Raw genomic sequence first — 18,887 nt, forward strand, 5'->3', positions numbered from 1 at the left:
ATGTCCAATAGCTGCCGAGACATTTTACTAAAATCCAAAGATGTCGACCTGCTGGGAACACCAGAGGTACACAGTGTATTATTTCAGTCAGGACAAAAGTGAAGGATCGACTGACTGACGGACAGACCAACCCTCCCATCCGTAGAGATGTGCAGCATTGTTCTATGGATGGCATTGTCGGTGTGTCTCTCAGTAAAAATTGAAATGTTAATCTAAAATTGACAAGTGAGATGTTGAAACTTGTCAAACTACACATGAAAAGTAGTTTCAGACATCGGTGCTGGTAAAAAATGTGGCAAGCACTGAACAGACAAACACTGGAATCCGTCAAACACCACAATAAATGAAAAGTTACAGAACGTGGTTCATCTCACATGTTGCTAAAACAATTGGCCAAGTGGGAGGCCCTGCTGCCGAGGATTAAACCCAGCTGTTTGTGGTACAGGAAGCCGTTGCCTGAAGCTCATTTCATACCCTCGTTTCTGTTTGATGCAGCGCGGCGATAAAAGATAAACACAAAATTCTGCATGTACGTACGATTTTGATGTCTTTTGACTGACTGAATCCAAAAGCAACAACATGAATTCGTTATTTGCAATCCAGGAATCCGGATAAATATTTGAAGGGCGATCAAAAATTGAAGGAGCCGGCACGGTATGAATGTTTTATTTCAAAAACTGGAGCAAGAAGTACACATCATATAATTAAGAAACAACCAAACTGCTACTGTATGCCTGTATTTATAGCACATGAAAAAGCACATGTGCATCTTTAAGGCTTTATTAACAATATGTACTTTTATGCTACAAGATACTGTGCGTCCTTCAGTGTAAAAGCAAAGCCAGTGATTTATGGACCTGTTTTTTTTTTTCTTTTCGAGTAAACACGGTGGTTACAATCCAGAGCTGCGGTACTGCTGAGGGTCCAGGTTCACTTTAAAGGAGATTTTCACAACTGATTATTTGTCACATTGTCTGGAAAAGTTCCACTGGTTCCCATAACTGAGATAGTTTTACACAATTCTGCAGTTCCTATACAAAAAAAAAAACACAACAACATGCAACAGATTACGAGGATAAGACTAATTTGAACTCCTCTATTACTGTGGAAATTTGGAGGAACTGACAATTAACTAGTAACAACGACAGACATCTTTCTTTTTACAGTATACTCGTGTAAATTTGACACCTTTATAGTTTACATTTTTAGTTTATTTTTTTAAGGAAGATTGGTCCGTTTTCTCTCTCAGGATGGAGACAGTAGAGGCGACTCGGAAGAAGGGCGTCAAGTCCCAGAGTGTTACTGTTGGTCAAGAGATCCGCTGCTCTTGCAAAAGCCTGCAATGCAAAGAAGAGAAACAGTTTGTTGAGCACTGAATGATATCTATTGTTTCAGTCAATCAGCTTAGTTTGTGACCGGGAGGCTTTACACAACTTCATTCAGTCAATCATTCACTTGGTCTTTCACCCTATTGAGTGACACTAACTGACAAAAGACATGAATCAATAAAGCCCAGCGTAAATGAAGGAGCGCTCAGCTGAACTTCACCCACCATAGTGAGCAACGCGTCTGTATTTGCCCAGCAAACAGAGCTCCTGCTTCTTCTGGGTGACGATGACCTGGTCCTCCGGCCTCAGGCCAGTCGCGTGACGGGAGAAGATGAAGGAGTAGCTGTCTAAGCAAGTGCCGTCAGAGTCGACAAGCCTGCAGGAGTAGTGGACTGCGTAGTTGTCGTAGTCGGTGTCGATAACCCAGTGGTCATCATCTGAGAATGAGGGGGAGGCAGAGTTTAAATCATTGCGAAACAATCCTTTGGCAGTTTGTGAAACACTTTTTAAACATACTGTGATGAGATCAAACTAAATTCCTCAAAGCAGAGACCAAAGAAGCAGATCAATTTAACATTTACTAAACATCTCAGAGGGTTTGGTTGTGTCTGTATGGCACCTACTTGCTAAATGGAGGTAAATTTCCATTTAACAATAAAAAGATTTTATTGTGGAGGCAAATATTATGCAGTTAGATCCAGTTTTGGTTTACATCACGGAGACAGCATGTCATATCTAAAATTGTGCAATAGATTACACACACACTTGGTCTTTTTGTGATGTCAAAGTTGCAATCAATCAATTTTTTTCCCCCCAAAGGTCATGTTGAAACCCTACTAGCGAGACTTTGGTTCGATTCCACGTTGGGTGTCTAGTTTTTTTCAGTTTGGTGAGGGGTAGCGGTCACATCGCCCTCCAAATGGCCCTCCATGCTCTGTTTGGAGGGCGAGATGACCACTACAACACAATCACCAAAAGAGGCAGGACACCCTACCCCACGGGGCAGCATGAAAAATGCGTGGGCAGGACCAAGGGAGGGGTCTGGGACTGGACCTAAAAGTTGATGATTATGTTAAATCAACAGTTGCCCGAATGTCAGTAATTCACGTGGCAATGTGATATGAGTGACTCAGCTGACAGATACAGCTCCTGGATACATATTATTAGATGGATTTGTTGTCAAGCCCAGAAATCTGCTAATTCAAGTCAAGCCCTTTCCATTTAATAGATGTAAATGCTTTTCCACTTACTTCCAGTCTGCAGGTAGGCTGCAGCTCCCCAGTACTTCATCTTAAACTTGGCAGGGTCGGTGGTGTCCTCGAAGGTGGCCAACATGTGGGCACACATTTCCCAGTTGCTAGAGATTAAAGAGAAAGGAGGACATAAAGGACAAATGTGAGAAACGAACACGGCGATTTCTGCATGGAGCATAGTTATGTAGTATGTACTGGAGGTGCTCAAAGAGGAGGAAAGGCGAGCCACCACAGGATAGAACAGAACCTACTTGAGGATGATGACTCTGCCCTCGGCGCTGGCTGTCATTTTGCCGTCTTCTCCGATGTTGAGCTGGGCCACGATGTTGTCAAGCAGGAACAAACCCTCTGGATCCTTCTTCCCCACGGCATACCATGTCCCTGCATACTAAAAGATAGATCTCAGTGTTTTTAATCAAGCATTTAAAATATTTTAAAATTACAGGGAGAGTACAGATACAGATGCTTTTTTGAAGATCTTGGACCTACAGTCTAATTAGTATTGTACAAAGTCCTTTAAAACACAAGTGGTATCATCATCCATTTTTAACCATCGAGCTGAAGATAAGGGAAAAAAAAAAAAGATGAATATTTAATAGAGCTTCATACATCTCTTTATAATTCCAACTCACCCTGGTTTTGTCGAAGTTCTGCATGACCTGGATGTTGGCTACCTGGCAGTTCGGTAAGTCCTGTGCCCAGGACAGCGCCAGAAGGCAGAGGGTCACAACGTACCGCAGCATTCTAAGAAAGAAAGAAAGAGGTCGGGTGCAGGCAGTTTGAGAAAAGGAGGCACAACAGGGGAACAGCAGCAGAAAAAAACAGACAAATTTGTCATCCGCTTTGCCATTTTGTTACTATTCAAGTCCTCAAGTCGAGTGTAATCAAATTCCATTAAATATTTACAGAGTATTTTTCAAGAGCTGTGAGAAAAGTGGTTGTTTTTTTTTTTTGTTGTTGCAAAAATTATCATTCACTTTAAATATTTAGTTCAAAATCTGAGAGCAAAAGAAAAAAACAATCCATTATCAGTGCATACCTTGTTACCAAAAAGAATTGAGCAGCTCAGAGAGATCCTCTGGGTTTCAGTCTGGGTCTGGCCTTATATACAGCTGCCTGCTATTGCATAATAACTTGTGGAGACCTGAACCTCCCCTGCTCCCCCCACAGCTCGCTCGCCTTCCATTGGACAAACATTTACATAACTGCAGGCCCCAGACCTATTGATTTGTGTGTTCTGCACATTTGGTCGACCACCCCACCACCACCACCCACCCCAAAAAAAATGTGTTTTCCTCTTTCTGTTGAGGCTTTCTTGGTCTTATGAAAGCAACCGCTCGCAAAGCCAAGAGCAGCATCTGGAATAAGCTATAGCGGGCGTGTGTAGACAGCAGCATACATTTGTCAAGGTATACACAGGGTGAGCAAACCAAGTGGGGAGTTGCACCCTTTTGTTACGGGGAGCCGACTGACATTTGAAAGAAATTACGGCTTGAGAGCGGTTTCCTCGGAGCGTGCACCCACAAATACAGGCACAAAACTTGAACTAAACTTTTAAGTGGAATGCATTTACGTGCTTGAATCCTGTCTTTGTTCAAAAAAAAAGAAGTGGCTCTAAATTTCGGCCCTTTGTTATTTTCCAAAGAGATGTTACAGTAGTGATGTATGCCTCCCGCCAGCATCGGTGTTGTTGCATCAGCTGTTGTTGCTTTATCTCCCAGCGCTGTTTGTGTAAATGGTAGCCAGAGTCCACCGTCAGAAAATAATCAATGTGAGAAAAGGGGGAACTACTTACTTTCTAAGCACAAAGTCTGGAGTTTGGTACGCCTTTTGGTAATGATGGGAGATGTGCAAGTTAATTCTAAATGTTTGTGCATGGACATATTCTTTGTCTGTTTACCACAATTTTTTTTGTTGTTGTCCATTTTAACCTCTTTAATCCCATTTGAATTGTGCATGTTTGTGCAAATGTTCCCACAAGAAGTTAATTACTGAATCCTGTTCCAAAGCAAACGCCCCATTCTGAAGGATAATATTGATGTAATATCATATATTCAAGAAACTCTGCAATTACTATTCAAGCTCACGTTGTTTCCCAACACCAGGGTCGCCTCGCTTGTGTAATTTTCCTCATTTGTCTCATTCTGCCGTTCCAGGTTTGCACGATTTAAAAATGTACATCAGTGCGAGCGAACTAAGAGGAATGGCTACTTTACGCTTTACCACAGGTCTGTTTTTCATCTGACTTGAATCTTCTGTGGCAGGTTTTGTTATAAATTGATGCTGTTGTTTTTCACTGAGATCATATAACAAGCCCTCTGAGGCCTCGGTTGAATAAAGGAGCTCAACGCGGCCAAACATCTGCAGCTTGCATAACCGAAGGCCCAGGCCAGTCGAGGAAAAAAAAAAAAAAACAGCGCAATCACTCTTGAGCAGAAAGAATAGCAGCTGGAATTTTGCCAGAGGCTATAGTGCAACATTTCATAATCGTGGAAACTGGCCAAGAAGTGCTATATGTTTCACTGCCAGGTTTTTTTGTATGTGTTTAACATTTGGAGCCGTGTGTTGGTAAATGGTGATGTCGTGCTTAAAGTCAGTTTCTTGGTTTGGTCGGGTGAGAGACGAAAGTTACTTAAAATCCTGCCTGAACTTGGGGATTCAGTACCTCGTGGCTAAATGCACAGCTTCCATGTGCACCGTGGAGCTCAGAGGACGACAGGGAAGTAGCATGTTTACCTCAGTTTTGGATAAGCTGAGTGTGATGTCCAAACACAACACGATCCAATCCGACCCCAGCACCACACAAAGCACCAAACGCTTGAGTCAACATTGTCAACAAGCTTCACAAAGATAGTTTTATTTGCAGGGAAATTCTATTGGATTTTCATTATGGTTACAGTGTGGAGAGACTACGCCGAGTAGATTACGCCTCCAGAGGCCTTTCCCCTGCTCGTGGGTTTGTGTTTTATGTCATGGGTCTGCGCTAGATGACAGACGAACTGCAGCTAAGTTTACGATTGTCTCTGGACATGCATGATGTTACGCTGACAAATGAAATGTTGAATTTAAAAGCTTTTGTGGCTCTGGTATGACAGTATGCTTGCTAATTAATTGCCTATGCTAGTCAATGTAGCTTTTGTAGACTTTGTAGAGGGAGTATTGGTAAGACTCGACACCTGGTACCTTGAGCTTTGCAATGAGGCTCATTTTAAGGTCATTGTGTTCATTAAATAACCAAAAACCAATGCTTTTATGTTGCAGAGAGGCATTTGATTTAAAAAAAAAAAAAAAAAAAAAAGGTAGTTTATTCTCCAATTTGGTCTAACTTTCTATCAAAACGACTAAGAATCAATTCTAAACTTCTTTCACCCTTTTGAAAAATGCTAAGTGTCCCGTGTTGCCAGTTGTGTTGTTAAAATGGGACACTGGTCATTTTGATGGAGATAAAATGTTTTTGAGGATCACAAAATACTCGCTGTCTTAAAAGAAACCAATTTTCTAAACTGGATCAAACATAATTTCTCTGAAATGTGTTTCAGAACAGCCATGTTTCAGCTCGTCTACTTAGAAAGTATTACCACAACAATAAAAGCTAGAGCTGAACATTTGTACTTCTTCTCCTAACATGTGTATAATAATTCAAATAAAAGAATAACTATACAAGGTTTCCTAGTTTGGCATAAGTATAGTTTTGGCATAATATGTTTGAGATTGTGTCATCAATTGTGTCTCTGATTATTCTTTTTCTTCCTCCCCTGTATAATGTTTATAGAACTGCACTGGAATAATTGAATAAATTGCTCCAGAGTGCAAATTTTAATTAAGGCTCCCATTTTAACCAACACTCACCCTGAGTATTTCTCTGTAAATGACATGACTGAGCGAGTTTGCCGACTGTTTTTTGGTATGCGGTCTCAGTCCACTCTCTCTCAATCAGGACGTCTAATGATGGAGCCTTTAAAGCAAGTGAAATAGGAGGGAAATCCAATATGCCATCACCTTGTAATTACCGCTTGTGGCCCCGGTGCTCAGTAAAAAGTTTAATAGGCGCCCAAAATAACAGACAAATTTGGTGAAAAATCAACACAGCCTGGGAAAAAACCACAACTGAGTTAGAGAACAAAACACCTGCTATTCCTGTTAGCTCCGTCGCTCACTAACACCCCGACCACTTTCTCCCACTGCCAAACAGGCCGCTCTCATTTATTTCCACAATGCCTGGAATCCACGCGGGCGGACGCACACCCACACATACACCTTTTGTAGTTCTCCCTTGATAAGCTTGTCTTAATCCTCACAGCAAACACACATACACACAAAATAGTGGGGAACTCCTTGTCTTGCCAGCTTGCCAGCAGCTAACCAGACAGTGCGCTTAGTTAATAATAGCAAGCCATCTTTGTTTAGGGCCTTGTTCTCAGACATCCAAGTCCCACTAATTGGCCAATATCCAGTTCTGGGACTGATGCTGATGATTTCATTAGAGCACAGGTTGGGTTTGCTCACACATGATCGGTGCCGGTGGCTGGCACTATTTTTGTGCTTCCTCTGCTGTAGCAACAACATGGAGAGGGAGCACTGGTAATTGCTGAAGCAGGGAGGTTATTTGAGACTTGGAAGGCTGATATCGTGCCTCTTGATTGGTTAATTAATAGGTGTTAGTGTATTAAATGTAAGACAGGGAAAGGGAGGCTTCAAATGGGCCTCCAGTGAGGAAACCAGTGGTTGGATGGAGATAAGAAAAAGGAAAAAGAAAAGGAAAGTGTGGTTCCACTAGTGAATGTTTTGGGGTCAGTTTTCTTCCCTTCACCTCTCCATCATTTCATCACAGCTCCCAAGCCTGGCATCTGACCTGTCAACAGTCCTCACTCTCCTGCGCGTCCTGGAGATGGAGGAGGAGGATTGCCCGATATAAAATGATCAGCGTTGGGATTTGCGGGTTAAGGACGCTTAAAGCAGGGGTTTTAATGTCATGACGTCACATTAATTAGCGGCCACTTTGATCCTTTCAGCCTCTAAGCCGCACTCCGTCCTGCTGCCTCTGTGTGCGCCTGGACACGGGATGCGTCAGTTACTCCCACAGGGACCGCGGAGGAGAATGCACTCCAACGGACGCATCTGATCCATCCAGCAGCTTTCCCTCCCCTCGGTCCATCTTCACAGTTTACCCCCCCTCCTCCCCAAGCCCCATCCAGAAACAAATCCCATAGGTGATGCTTTTGTGAATCTAAAAGAAACTACTAAAAAGTCAAAAAAAAATGGCAGATAAGGATAGCGTGGAGAAGTACCTGGAGAACAACCCGCAGTTCGCCAAAGAGTACTTCGACAAGAAGGTGCGCGCCGAAGCCCTGTCCGCAGCCTTTTCCGCGACCCTCGACATCAAGGATACGGCCTCGTTCAAGGATGTTAACTCCGTGCAAGAGGCCGCCATCATCTTCGAGCTGGTGCAGGAGATGCAGAAACAGGAGACCGTGGAGAAGTCCATTCACAAAGTGTTGCAGAGGGTCGCCATGATCGTGCAGGCCGACCGGGTCAGTTACTACCTGTGCCGAGCCAGGAACGGAATACCCGAGCTCGCCACGAGCCTCTTTGACGTGACTCCGACTTCCAAATACGATGGAAACCTGGTCGATCCGCAGGCTGAAATTGTGTTCCCTCTTGACATGGGGATTGTTGGTCACACTGCGCAGTCCAAAAAGCCGCAAAATGTTCCAGACGTCACCAAGGTGAGGAGATTTTACGCGCAGCTCCAAAGGTGTTAAAAAAAAGATGGCACAGAGGTGTGAGCTTGTTTCACAAAAGTTAAAGTGTGAACATGATCTCCAGGCGGGAAAAACTGTAATATATGGCTTAAAGTTTCTAAAATTGTGTTAAAGGCTGCTTGAAGGTCATTTACTGGACGAAACAGTTCAGCATCCAGACTGTAAGAAAACTCTAAGATTCAACCAACAAGCTATGTTGAGCTGGGGTGATTAAAATTCCCTCTATAATGTATATAATGTAAAATAAATCAACAGTCTTAACTGTCTGAAATTGTCCAAGGATGTTAAGACAGAAGAGGAGACTTAAACTCCTGAACTCAAGGTGAAGACAAATTAAATCATCAAGCCAATTTCCTTAAGCTGCCTTAACTTGACTTGAGTTTAAAACCAACTAATGCAGAAAAATGAGTTTAAATTAAACAAAACAATATAAATAACAACAATATAAATAAACAATATTGAGTTAAAGGAACAATATTATGTCAGTGTAGTCCATCAAAACATCTTAAAATGTTCATCTAAATCAGCAAATGAGAGTTTTTATCTTGCATATTGTAATAATATGTTATCTGATTGTGTGGTTTTGGGCAGTGGAGAGTCTGTAAATGTGAACAGCATCCTATTTGCTGTGTTAGAATACTAAATTATGGCCTCACTTGTTTTCTCCTCACTGCTGTTCTGAAGAATCTGACATTTACTTCGGTCCGCCTAAAGGCTATTTATTTATAGCCTGACTTACATAATGAGGGTTTGCTACACCAGGGACCTTCAAATAATAACACTGACAAAATGTTTAGGGGATATTTTGTATTATGTGTCATATTCGAGCTACAACACACTTTTTTTAAAGGAACTTTTTTTGTGGAAACCCAACAGATATCCAAAATATATGTCATGTGTCTAGAACTTCTAAGATTCACTGCATTAGCGGGAAGAGAATAGAGAGCTGAAATATATCACGATAAAGCTACTGACCCGTCTTGTCCTTTGACGAATGTAAATGCAGCAGTGAAAGTCTTGTTGCTAATAATAGAATACTGACTAATGATCTGCAAGATGCTGTCGTTTATATACATAGAAGTAAGATAAAGAAAATAGACAACACAGTGGCTTCTGTTTTACAATGTCAGTGAATGCCAAATTGAAAGATTTATTTTCATAATGGCAGCTAATTAATGAGCATATGAGAAGAAATTGAAATCTCCTGTGATTGTGTTGTTGCATGTCAGAGATGTTGTTTTATGGATTTAACCAGATCTAATGTAAGTGTTTCCTTTTCTTCCCCCCTCGATCCAGAATTCAAAGTTCTGTGACTTTGTGGACAAACAGACCGGATACAAGACCAAATGCATGCTCACGTACCCCTTGATGGCCGACAAAGAGTGCCTTGGAGTCATCACGGTACTAAACAAAATAGGAGCCGATAGCTTCTCTAAAGAGGACGAGGAGGTGAGAATGCACATTCAAACACTGCTCATCCAGAATGAGGTGTTCACATTGCTGACATTGGTCGGTTGGTTTATTAGCGAGTGCCATGTGAAGGAACTTTAACTGTATTAATGCAAACTTTTTGTCTAAACAAAGAAGTTCCACTCACCATATGCACAGTTGCTCGTCTGCAACTTTAAAAAGCCTCCACAAGATTATTGCTGTAATTGCGTCTCTTACCAGTATGGTGCAAAAAACACTGCCATTATGCCAGTGGGAGCCAATCAGACCTGACTGGCTGACTTGGTGTGGCTGCTTTTGAGCATTAAACTTGCAAAAAGGCAAAATGATTGAAGGCGGAATGTGTTATCTCTGGAGTCTGTGTTAGAGAACGTTCACTAGTGCCTCTGAAGCCACAAACTCACACTGAGGCCCAGTTCCAGAAAGAATAAACTGGGTCAGATGGAAATTATGTTTTTTTTTGTTTTTTTTTATAACTGCAGTTGCTCCCCCGTTATAGTGGTGATTCAAAGCAACTGAAAAGGAGAGTGAGGAGATCTAAGGAGAGGCTTGGTGGAGGGCAGAGGCTTTAGCTGCTGAGATGCAATGAAGCATCTGATGTGGGGACAGAGACTGTGTCATCTCACTTCACTCTCGCTTTACATGTTATTTATATTGGGTGAAAATCTTGCATTTTTAAAAATGTGGATTTCAATTTTTAAGAAAAAACACACTCGTGTTTACTAGAAAATCAAAGTGAAAGGGTTCGGCGATCCCAAGTGGAACGGAGTTTTATCAATCTGCAAAGACATATGATATGTGTTGCATATTTATGTAAATCCATGTACAAAGTATGTGTAATCTTAAAAAGACTTTATGAAGACACAAGGAAAAGTTTTGCTGCAAAATCTTATCGTATGTACGTGACACTCTGAGGATACGTGCTTGATTTAGCCACTGTGATCTTCCTGTACGGTTCCGTTTTTATGACAAATCACATGGAAGTGGAACAACTGTACTGTACTGAAGAAAGCTTTACATGTGCCACTGTCTTAAAACCGCTGTTTTGATGAGACTTCTAATCTGATTTGGTCCTCAGCTCTTCCACAAGTACATGAACTTTGCTCAAGTCATCGCCCTGCAGAGTTACACGAACTACATGTTCAACGTGGAGTCCAGAAGGAGTCAGGTAACCGCTATTCAGAACACAAAAAGCTGTTATCCAGGTTGAACCTCCCATCATTAGGCTCAATGAGCATTACCTAAATGTTTCTCATGCACAAAACAAGCCTCACAGTTTATCTATAAACATGTCGCTGCATGCTTTTCCACGAGTCACTGTGGTTCCTTTGGCTCCAGGTGCTGCTCTGGTCAGCCAGCAAAGTGTTTGAGGAGTTGACAGACATTGAGAGACAGTTCCACAAAGCCCTCTACACCGTAAGGACCTATCTACAATGTGAACGGTACTCAGTGGGCCTGCTGGACATGACCAAAGAGAAGGTCGGTATTGCAGAATAGATTTCCAACGACAGATATGAACACATTCCATTTGTGGCTACAGACAACCTGGAAGCAATCATTTTCTCTGTTTGTTCCTCCAGGAATTTTATGATGAATGGCCAGTGAAACTTGGAGATGTGGAGCCTTATAAAGGACCAAAAACACCAGACGGCAGGGTAACAAATTCATTTTTCTCTGTGTCAAATCGGCCTTTTCACACGTGGCACGCTTAAATCTGGCTTTATTTGACTTTTTTTAATTGTCTGGCATAGTTTGATGATGATCAGTAATTCTGGGCTTCTCCTCTTTATGCAGGAAGTCATCTTTTACAAGATCATTGACTACCTCCTGGAAGCCAAAGAAGAAATCAAAGTCATACCGTAAGTGGCTAACAAATGCACTCATACAGTGCAATATAGATACAGCAGAAAGAAAGACTGAAATGTGTCAGTGGATTGAGAGCAAATGGTTCCCAGCTTTAGACTGATAACACACTGAGATTAGCATTGGAAGGCTAACTGCTGCAGCCCAAAAAGTGAAGGTATCCTATATATTTCAAAACATCCATATGCTTGTCCACATTCTTGCATTAATTCTGCATCAATCTGCTATTTGCATAGACAGTTTTTGTTTTTTGATGAATAGTATTTGGAGGCAGCAATAACTAAGTGAATTTTCCCTGAAGGTTTCTATGGAGGCAAACATCCACATGACAACCAGCACTTCTTTTTTTTTTTCGTCACTCCAGCTCACACAGCTCTGTGTCTTTCTTTCAGAGGTCCACCTGCAGATCACTGGGCCCTGGTTAGCGGACTGCCAACCTATGTTGCAGAGAACGGCTTTGTAAGTGTCTTGTAGCTGCAGCAGTTCATTATCAGGAACACTGGGATGATTAAAGACTAAAAATAGAGGGTTTCTGTACCGATTCCACTCAGTTGTGGACTTCCTGGCAGCTAATGCGCTAAGATACAAACACAGACAAAAGGAATACATCACCCTACAGAAGAATATGTGTGACCTGGTGAAGTTATTTGTCAGTTTATGGGTAATAAATACACTCTTTCAACCCCCTTGTTTCTATTCTGGAATGACTATTTATGAATTTCCTTCTGAAAAGTTGATGATTAATATACAAAAAACTCACATGTAACATTCAAAGATAGGTTGTTGTTTATATAAGAATGATTCAGATGTTTGGTATTTAGTGAAATATGTGTTTCAACTGTGTGGCTCTCCTGCAGATTTGCAACATGATGAACGTGGCAGCAGACGACTACTTCACTTTCCAGGTGCGGACACGTTTGCTGTCACATCCACATACATGACACATGAAACCACTCTGCCACATTTCGAGTGGGACATCAGTATCTGGTGTGATAGCTTTGAGCTGTATTGATGTATGTATGACAGAAGGATGGAGCCCTGGTTTGTAATCACATGTCCACGTCTTGCAGAAAGAGGCTGTGGATGAGACGGGTTTCGTCATCAAGAACGTCTTGTCGCTGCCGATTGTCAACAAAAAGGAAGAAATTGTGGGCATCGCCACTTTCTTCAACAGGAAAGATGGCAAACCATTCGATGAGCACGACGAACAGATCACTGAGGTTGGCATTCTCTTTCTAGCCGCTCGCTGTCACCAACATACAGCGTGTGTCGTTTCATGTGGTCGTCTGCTTGTGTGTAGAATCGAACTTTGATTTTTGAGTGTGTCGCAGCATAAATTTGCATGTTAATGAAGAAAAAAAATCTTAAAACAGGCTTCATGTCGCTGTGAGATGTGGACTTTTCTGTCGTACCATCTGTATGTCGAGTACAGTAATGTATCTCAGTGCATTCATTAGCTTATTTAACAAGATGGGGACAGTAATTAGAAGTAAATCAGGGTGGTGCGGGGTCATGGCTCACTTTTGTTGTTTCTGTCTCTCATTCTTTCCTGATCTTACCTTGTTTCTTCCAGGCCCTGACGCAGTTCCTGGGGTGGTCGGTGCTGAACTGTGACACGTATGACAGGCTGAACCGCATGGAGTACAGGAAAGACATTGCCCAGGAGATGCTCATGTACCAGACCAGGTGCACCAAAGATGAGCTGCAGAGCATTCTGGTCAGTGTCTACCCGATTGTCTTCCATATTTTTTTCTCTCCAGAAACACACCTTTGATCTCTCAACATTTGCTCAAGGGGCATTTACAACAGAAATTCAAAGCAGGCGAAGGGTAATGCACCGTGAATAGCTTTTAAAGTAGCAGTCCTCCATTAGCAGCTATTAGAGTAGAGATCTGATGGATGTTACTTCCACTTGGCAACTAATATTTGAGAGGATGACAAGGGTTTATGAAGTTCCTGCTCAGAGCATTAGTCTGAAGTGTCTGAAAACTTGACAACGGGGTGTTTGTGTATTTGCTTTTTGTTGCGAATCAAGGACATCAGTCATTTGAAACGTGCGTTGTCTCTTTTATAACCAGAACACCAAAGAAAAGTTTGATTCAGAGCCTGAAGACTGTGACCAGAAAGAGATGTACAAACTATTGGTATGTTCTGTTTCAACCTACAAATGCATTCAGTTATTTTGCTTTTCACAATCTAATTGAACTCTGCTGTAATCTGTACCAAGTCACTGTAGAGTGAGTCAGCGCTGCCTTCTGTTTCAACTGCTTTGTGCTTTTGTTCAGAGAGGAACCTGCCCGCCAGCTGACAACGTCAATGGGGAGAATCTGTACCTGTTCTCCTTCAGCGACTTCCCCGTTTCTGAATTTGACCTTATCAAAGCCGGCATTCGCATGTTCTTTGAGCTCGGAGTTGTCGAGAAGTTTAAAGTTCCCGCAGAGGTGAGTCACGCAGTCAGAGAAGTCAGGCACTGATTTCGATGAATCTGCTCTAACATGATGTTCCTACCGGTGCAATCATCGGGGGGACGGGATTGAGTGTCTTACGCTTTGTCCCGAACAAATCTAGGATGTCATCAGTAAAAGAGTAGATTAGGGTTAAAAAAAGAACAAAACTGTGAAAGTCAGCTCTACTCGTTTTTAAGTTGCTGATCTGCAGTTCTTGTCCTCACCATTAAATGACCTTAACTTTAAATGACATACACACATGTGATCATCATGCAAAATCATTTGGAACTGATTTAATGGCTTCACAGAGAAGGAGACGTGATTAAACCATCGAAGCACGTCACGCTGTGGCTACATATCTGAGGGATTCTCTGTAGTGCAGCTGTGAAGGGAGAGTGGATTTCCTTGGGCACTCTGAAATCACTATATTATATCCGACTGGGTCACGGTCCTGTGAAAGTATAGCATTTTTCTACTTTTCTCTGACATTTTTCTTTAAGTGCTAACCACCGTTTCCTTTTCAGACGCTGACCAGGTGGATGTACACCGTGAGGAAGGGTTACCGTGCCATTACCTACCACAACTGGAGGCATGGTTTCAACGTAGGCCACACCATGTTCTGCCTGCTTCAGGTACTTCTTCTTTTTTTTTTTGATGGATGGTCTATTGACACCACGTACATGCATACTTACTGCCATGTATTGTACTGGGCCACCATTTGATTCTTTCCTCGCCTGCAGACAGGGAGGCTGAGGAAGTACTACTCTGATCTAGATGCCTTCGCCATGGTGGCTGCTGCTTTCTGCCACGATATCGACCACAGAGGGACCAACAACCTCTACCAGACAAAGCAAGTCAAAACACTGATTTTCTAGAATGTGTGCGGGGGCGTGTGTGTAACCTGTACGGAAATTTGAAACTCGTCTTTTCACTGCAGGAGTGCACATCCTTTGGCCAAACTTCATGGCTCCTCCATCATGGAGAGGCACCATTTGGAGTACAGCAAGACGCTCATGGCAGAAGAGGTGTGGCCCATTATTAAACATCAGACTCAAATGGTACTCAGGAGAAGACATTTTAACTGCATGTTCTTGTCTCTTGCAGAGCTTGAACATCTTCTGCAACCTCCAGAAGCGTCAGTTTGAGAACGTGCAGCATTTGTTTGACGTCTGCATCATCGCCACCGATCTGGCCCTTTACTTCAAGTAGGTGTTCTGAAAATCAGCGAACATGCTACAGCCACACTCAGTGACAGATATGAAAAAAACTTGCTTACCAAAGCTTATTTTTCTGAAGAGTTCATGTGCAGCCGATCATTGCTTGTCTGTGTTATCAGTTTCCTTGACTCTGCAGGTTTTATGGAATCAATCTGTGGACTTGTTTAGCTCAATCGCTCTGACTAACGCTTTGCTATCTCATCTGTTCTTCCTCATGCAGAAAGAGAACCATGTTCCAGAACATCGTGAACGCCACAGAGCCAATGCCTGACGAAAAGGAGGCCATTGCTTATATTTCCAACAACCCCGTCAGGAAGGAAATTGTCATGTACGTAACCGATTTAGGCGGCTTTTGAGTGAAAAGAAAAAAGAAATCTGTTGCCGTACTTGAAGACGTTATTTGCGAGCAGATTTCTAAAACAGCAGGCCCTTGCAAATCATCAGCATCACTAGCAGAGTGTCATCTCGCTTTCCCTGACTGACAGCGTGTCTCTCCTCCCCCCCCTACAGGGCCATGATGATGACAGGTTGTGACTTGTCAGCCATCACCAAGCCCTGGGAGGTGCAGAGCAAGGTGGGTGGCCTCTACAGCCTTCACATGGGCTGATTTTTTTTCTTTAAATATATGAAGTGAAGTTCAGAAGAAACTAAAAACTCTGAGGAAGTGCAGGAGCAAACAAAACAAATCATGTTCAAGGCAGTTTTATTTTATTTTATTTTTTATATTCTTTGGCACACACATTTTATTTTATTTTTTATATTCTTTGGCACACACATTTTATTTTATTTTTTATATACTTTGGCACACACATTTTATTTTATTTTTTATATTTTTATTTTTATTTTTATTTTATTTTATTATTATTATTTTTCTTTACACCGTATTGTACTAGAACACTGCATGCCCCTGTGTTCCCTTCTTGGAAGCTGCTGGAACTGTAAATTTCTCTTGGAGATGAATAAAGTATCTATCTATCTATCTATCTATCTATCTAATGCTCATCTAAAAATATGCTCCAGCAAAGAAATGAAAGTATGAAGCAGAACATAAAGTGACGTAGTCTGGTTTTGAATGGACCACTTATGTCACTGTGTTTTACAGAAGGTCAATAATAAATCCCACCAATAGATAGCTCACAGAAGGAGAAGTGAAGCCCCATGTACATGTGAATGCGCTAGTTTGGAGAGGACTGAAAATAATCCTCACAACAGCGGAATATGTTTATTTCATTTCCTTTCCGATTCAATCTAAATCCTCTCCTCCCTCCACGTTTCGTTTGTCCGTCCGTTTCCCTCCAGGTGGCTCTGATGGTAGCAGCTGAATTCTGGGAACAGGGTGATTTGGAGAGATCAGTTTTGGATCAACAACCAATTGTAAGAGCTTCTTCTTCTCTGCTACTCTCCGTCTCCCTTTTTACATTACTTTCACAAGATGACTGTAGGAGAAAAAAAAAAAAAAAAAACTTGACCCTGAAAACTTCTCCTCTGTCTCTCTCAGCCCATGATGGACAGGAACTGTGCCGAGCAGCTACCCAAGATGCAGTGTGGTTTCATCGACTTCGTGTGCTCATTTGTGTACAAGGTAATAAACTGCCTCTTGCACCGTGCGCACCCACAACAGCTGATTATTATAAACAATGAAGGGGAGTTGATAGAGGCGAGATAAATTTGTGATTCCGAAGAAAACAGACGTGGATTTTGCGAAAGGGAGTCTGCTCTGTGTTGCAATCTTTCCTGGAGTTTAAACACGCTCGCAGTCAAAACAGGAGTGTAACGATTTAATCCAGCTGCGATTTTTATTTTCAGAAACAGCAAAGCCAAGCACCATTAAAGAAAAACACAAAATCTTCCCATGAGCTGCTTTGATTTGATTTTGTATTAGCAAGTAGTAGCTAAACTGAGTCATTAACTTTACTCCGAGGCCCTATACTGTTTGTGTGTGTGTGACTGTTTTCAAGGCAATAACATTTATTTTCAATTCCTCCACCAACAACCCATGAAATAGTAACTTCTAAAGCCTGGCGTATGTGTTCAATTTTTAATATAAAAAGACCAGAAAGGTTGAGATCCAACCCTGTGGTGATGGAGCTGAATAACTACTATGTGTATGGAGCAGCATGGACGCCTTATCTATAATGCCGTCCAGAAAAACATTCCTCCGGACTACAAAAAAGGCCACAGAGTCAAATAATTTCTCATGTTCTTAGCTGTACAGAGGTGTTGCCGTGGCCTCAACTATCTTGGGTTGTATAACAGAATGTATAGACGTGAACCCGTTGAACCCTGTTGGCCCCAGCAGGAATGTCAGCTGGCTGTTTGTCAGGCAGGATGGTATTTGGAGAAAAACACACTTGTATAGGCTCCATCCATAACAATGTCCATGTGTCGACCGTCCCTGTGGACTCGTGCTGAAAGAGGCATACCCGTATCATTGTCAGGCAAAGACACCCTTCTTCTCGGTTGTTCTCCTAAGCATCCCACCGCATGAATAACGCATACTTACCTTCGGTCTGCTCTCCTTCGTTTGTCAGGAATTCTCCAGGTTCCACAAAGAGATCACTCCCATGTTTGACGGGCTGAACAACAACAGGTCGCATTGGAACGCGCAGGCCGAGGTGTACAACGCAAAGATGAAGGCCATTGAGGATGAGAAGAAGAAGCTAGAAGAGGAGGAAGCCAAGAAAGGTAAGAAGAAGAAAAAAAAAAAAAAATACGCATTGATTTGTGTGTCAGTGTCGATCCTGTATCAATACGTCTTGTTCTTGTTTTTGTGTGCTTGTTCAGCTGGTGGTGGCGGTGAAGGAGGGAAGTCAAAAACCTGCACCATATGTTAAGCTCTACTGGTGTTTGGATCTGGACTCACGTGGTCTGTTTAGGACTAATCTAGACGACATTAGTCTGTTCTGGTCTGACACTTCATCTTGTTGGATCTTTTCCTCGGTCTGGTCTCATCTACACCAACGTAGTTCTTTTGGTTATTTGCTTTCCACTTTGTCCAGTCCGGCGCTTTTTTTTTTTTTTTTTTTGTCCTGGCCTGGTTCAGTGTAGCCCACTAGTCCAATGTAGTCAGGTCTGGTCTGCAGTGCAGTCTGGATCAGACCAGCCTAACTATTCTTCAAGGAGGGAAGAGTCGGGAACTTCATCGAGAAGTTTTGTTGGGACTCTGACTGCAAGAGAAGACTCTGGAGACGTGTTTGAATCTTCCTCCTCCCTCTGCTTTCTACAACATACAGCCATGAACATTTGAAAAGCGAAACATTTATGCTCGACGTATATTCCTCTTTAACGTAGTAACGATCCAAATATTTCCGACGCGGTTTGGAACCGTGGTTGGATGAACTCGTACGCTAGTCATGCTATGAAACAAGCTCCTTCCTGTGCGTAGTTGAAGTAGGTTCCCGCATGGGCTTCATGTGGGGTGTATACATGCCAAAGCCATAGCATTCCGACAGCGTTCCTATTGGCAGTCTTCTAACACAGTACTGTAGGTTGCACGATGCACTTAGCTGCTGCTGTTGTAGCAGTAGCGGCCCTGAATGCAGGGAAGGGAAAGCAGGCAGGAAGTACA

The 18,887-nt window shown here is 42.3% G+C and overlaps 2 protein-coding genes across 2 annotated transcripts; one reads left to right on the forward strand and one right to left on the reverse strand.

Annotated features, from left to right (window-relative positions):
• Positions 1-650: 650 nt before the first annotated feature.
• On the reverse strand, positions 651-3,698 carry rbp4 (retinol binding protein 4, plasma). The gene is made up of 6 exons (XM_008277584.1): positions 3,621-3,698; positions 3,214-3,325; positions 2,833-2,969; positions 2,579-2,685; positions 1,553-1,765; positions 651-1,337 (listed from the first exon to the last, which is right to left on the reverse strand). The coding sequence occupies exons 2-6, from the start codon at positions 3,322-3,324 to the stop codon at positions 1,300-1,302; spliced, it is 606 nt and encodes a 201-aa protein (XP_008275806.1). The 5' UTR covers position 3,325; positions 3,621-3,698; the 3' UTR covers positions 651-1,299.
• Positions 3,699-7,839: 4,141 nt separating this feature from the next.
• Positions 7,840-18,153, forward strand: pde6c (phosphodiesterase 6C, cGMP-specific, cone, alpha prime). The gene is made up of 22 exons (XM_008277585.1): positions 7,840-8,307; positions 9,640-9,792; positions 10,871-10,960; positions 11,131-11,271; positions 11,373-11,447; positions 11,587-11,651; positions 12,048-12,114; positions 12,513-12,560; positions 12,726-12,875; positions 13,229-13,372; positions 13,734-13,799; positions 13,941-14,096; positions 14,627-14,734; positions 14,843-14,952; positions 15,040-15,127; positions 15,207-15,307; positions 15,540-15,647; positions 15,830-15,893; positions 16,619-16,693; positions 16,818-16,901; positions 17,851-18,004; positions 18,104-18,153. Exons 1-22 carry the CDS (start codon positions 7,840-7,842, stop codon positions 18,151-18,153), a joined length of 2,565 nt encoding a protein of 854 aa, XP_008275807.1.
• The last annotated feature ends 734 nt before the right edge of the window (positions 18,154-18,887 follow it).

Source organism: Stegastes partitus, unplaced genomic scaffold, assembly GCF_000690725.1.
Source record: "Stegastes partitus isolate 25-593 unplaced genomic scaffold, Stegastes_partitus-1.0.2 Scaffold101, whole genome shotgun sequence".
NCBI lineage: Eukaryota > Metazoa > Chordata > Actinopteri > Pomacentridae > Stegastes > Stegastes partitus.

Bases quoted from the DNA above. Each gene is read 5' to 3' on its own strand.
- rbp4 (XM_008277584.1), bottom strand. From the start codon at position 3,324: ATGCTGCGGTACGTTGTGACCCTCTGCCTTCTGGCGCTGTCCTGGGCA. The intron at 2,970-3,213 runs GTGAGTTGGAAT...TCTATCTTTTAG, and splicing joins AGAACTTCGACAAAACCAGG to TATGCAGGGACATGGTATGC. The intron at 1,338-1,552 runs GTGGGTGAAGTT...TTTGCATTGCAG, and splicing joins CAGACGCGTTGCTCACTATG to GCTTTTGCAAGAGCAGCGGA.
- pde6c (XM_008277585.1), top strand. From the start codon at position 7,840: ATGGCAGATAAGGATAGCGTGGAGAAGTACCTGGAGAACAACCCGCAG. The intron at 12,561-12,725 runs GTGCGGACACGT...CACGTCTTGCAG, and splicing joins ACGACTACTTCACTTTCCAG to AAAGAGGCTGTGGATGAGAC. The intron at 16,694-16,817 runs GTAAGAGCTTCT...TGTCTCTCTCAG, and splicing joins TTTTGGATCAACAACCAATT to CCCATGATGGACAGGAACTG.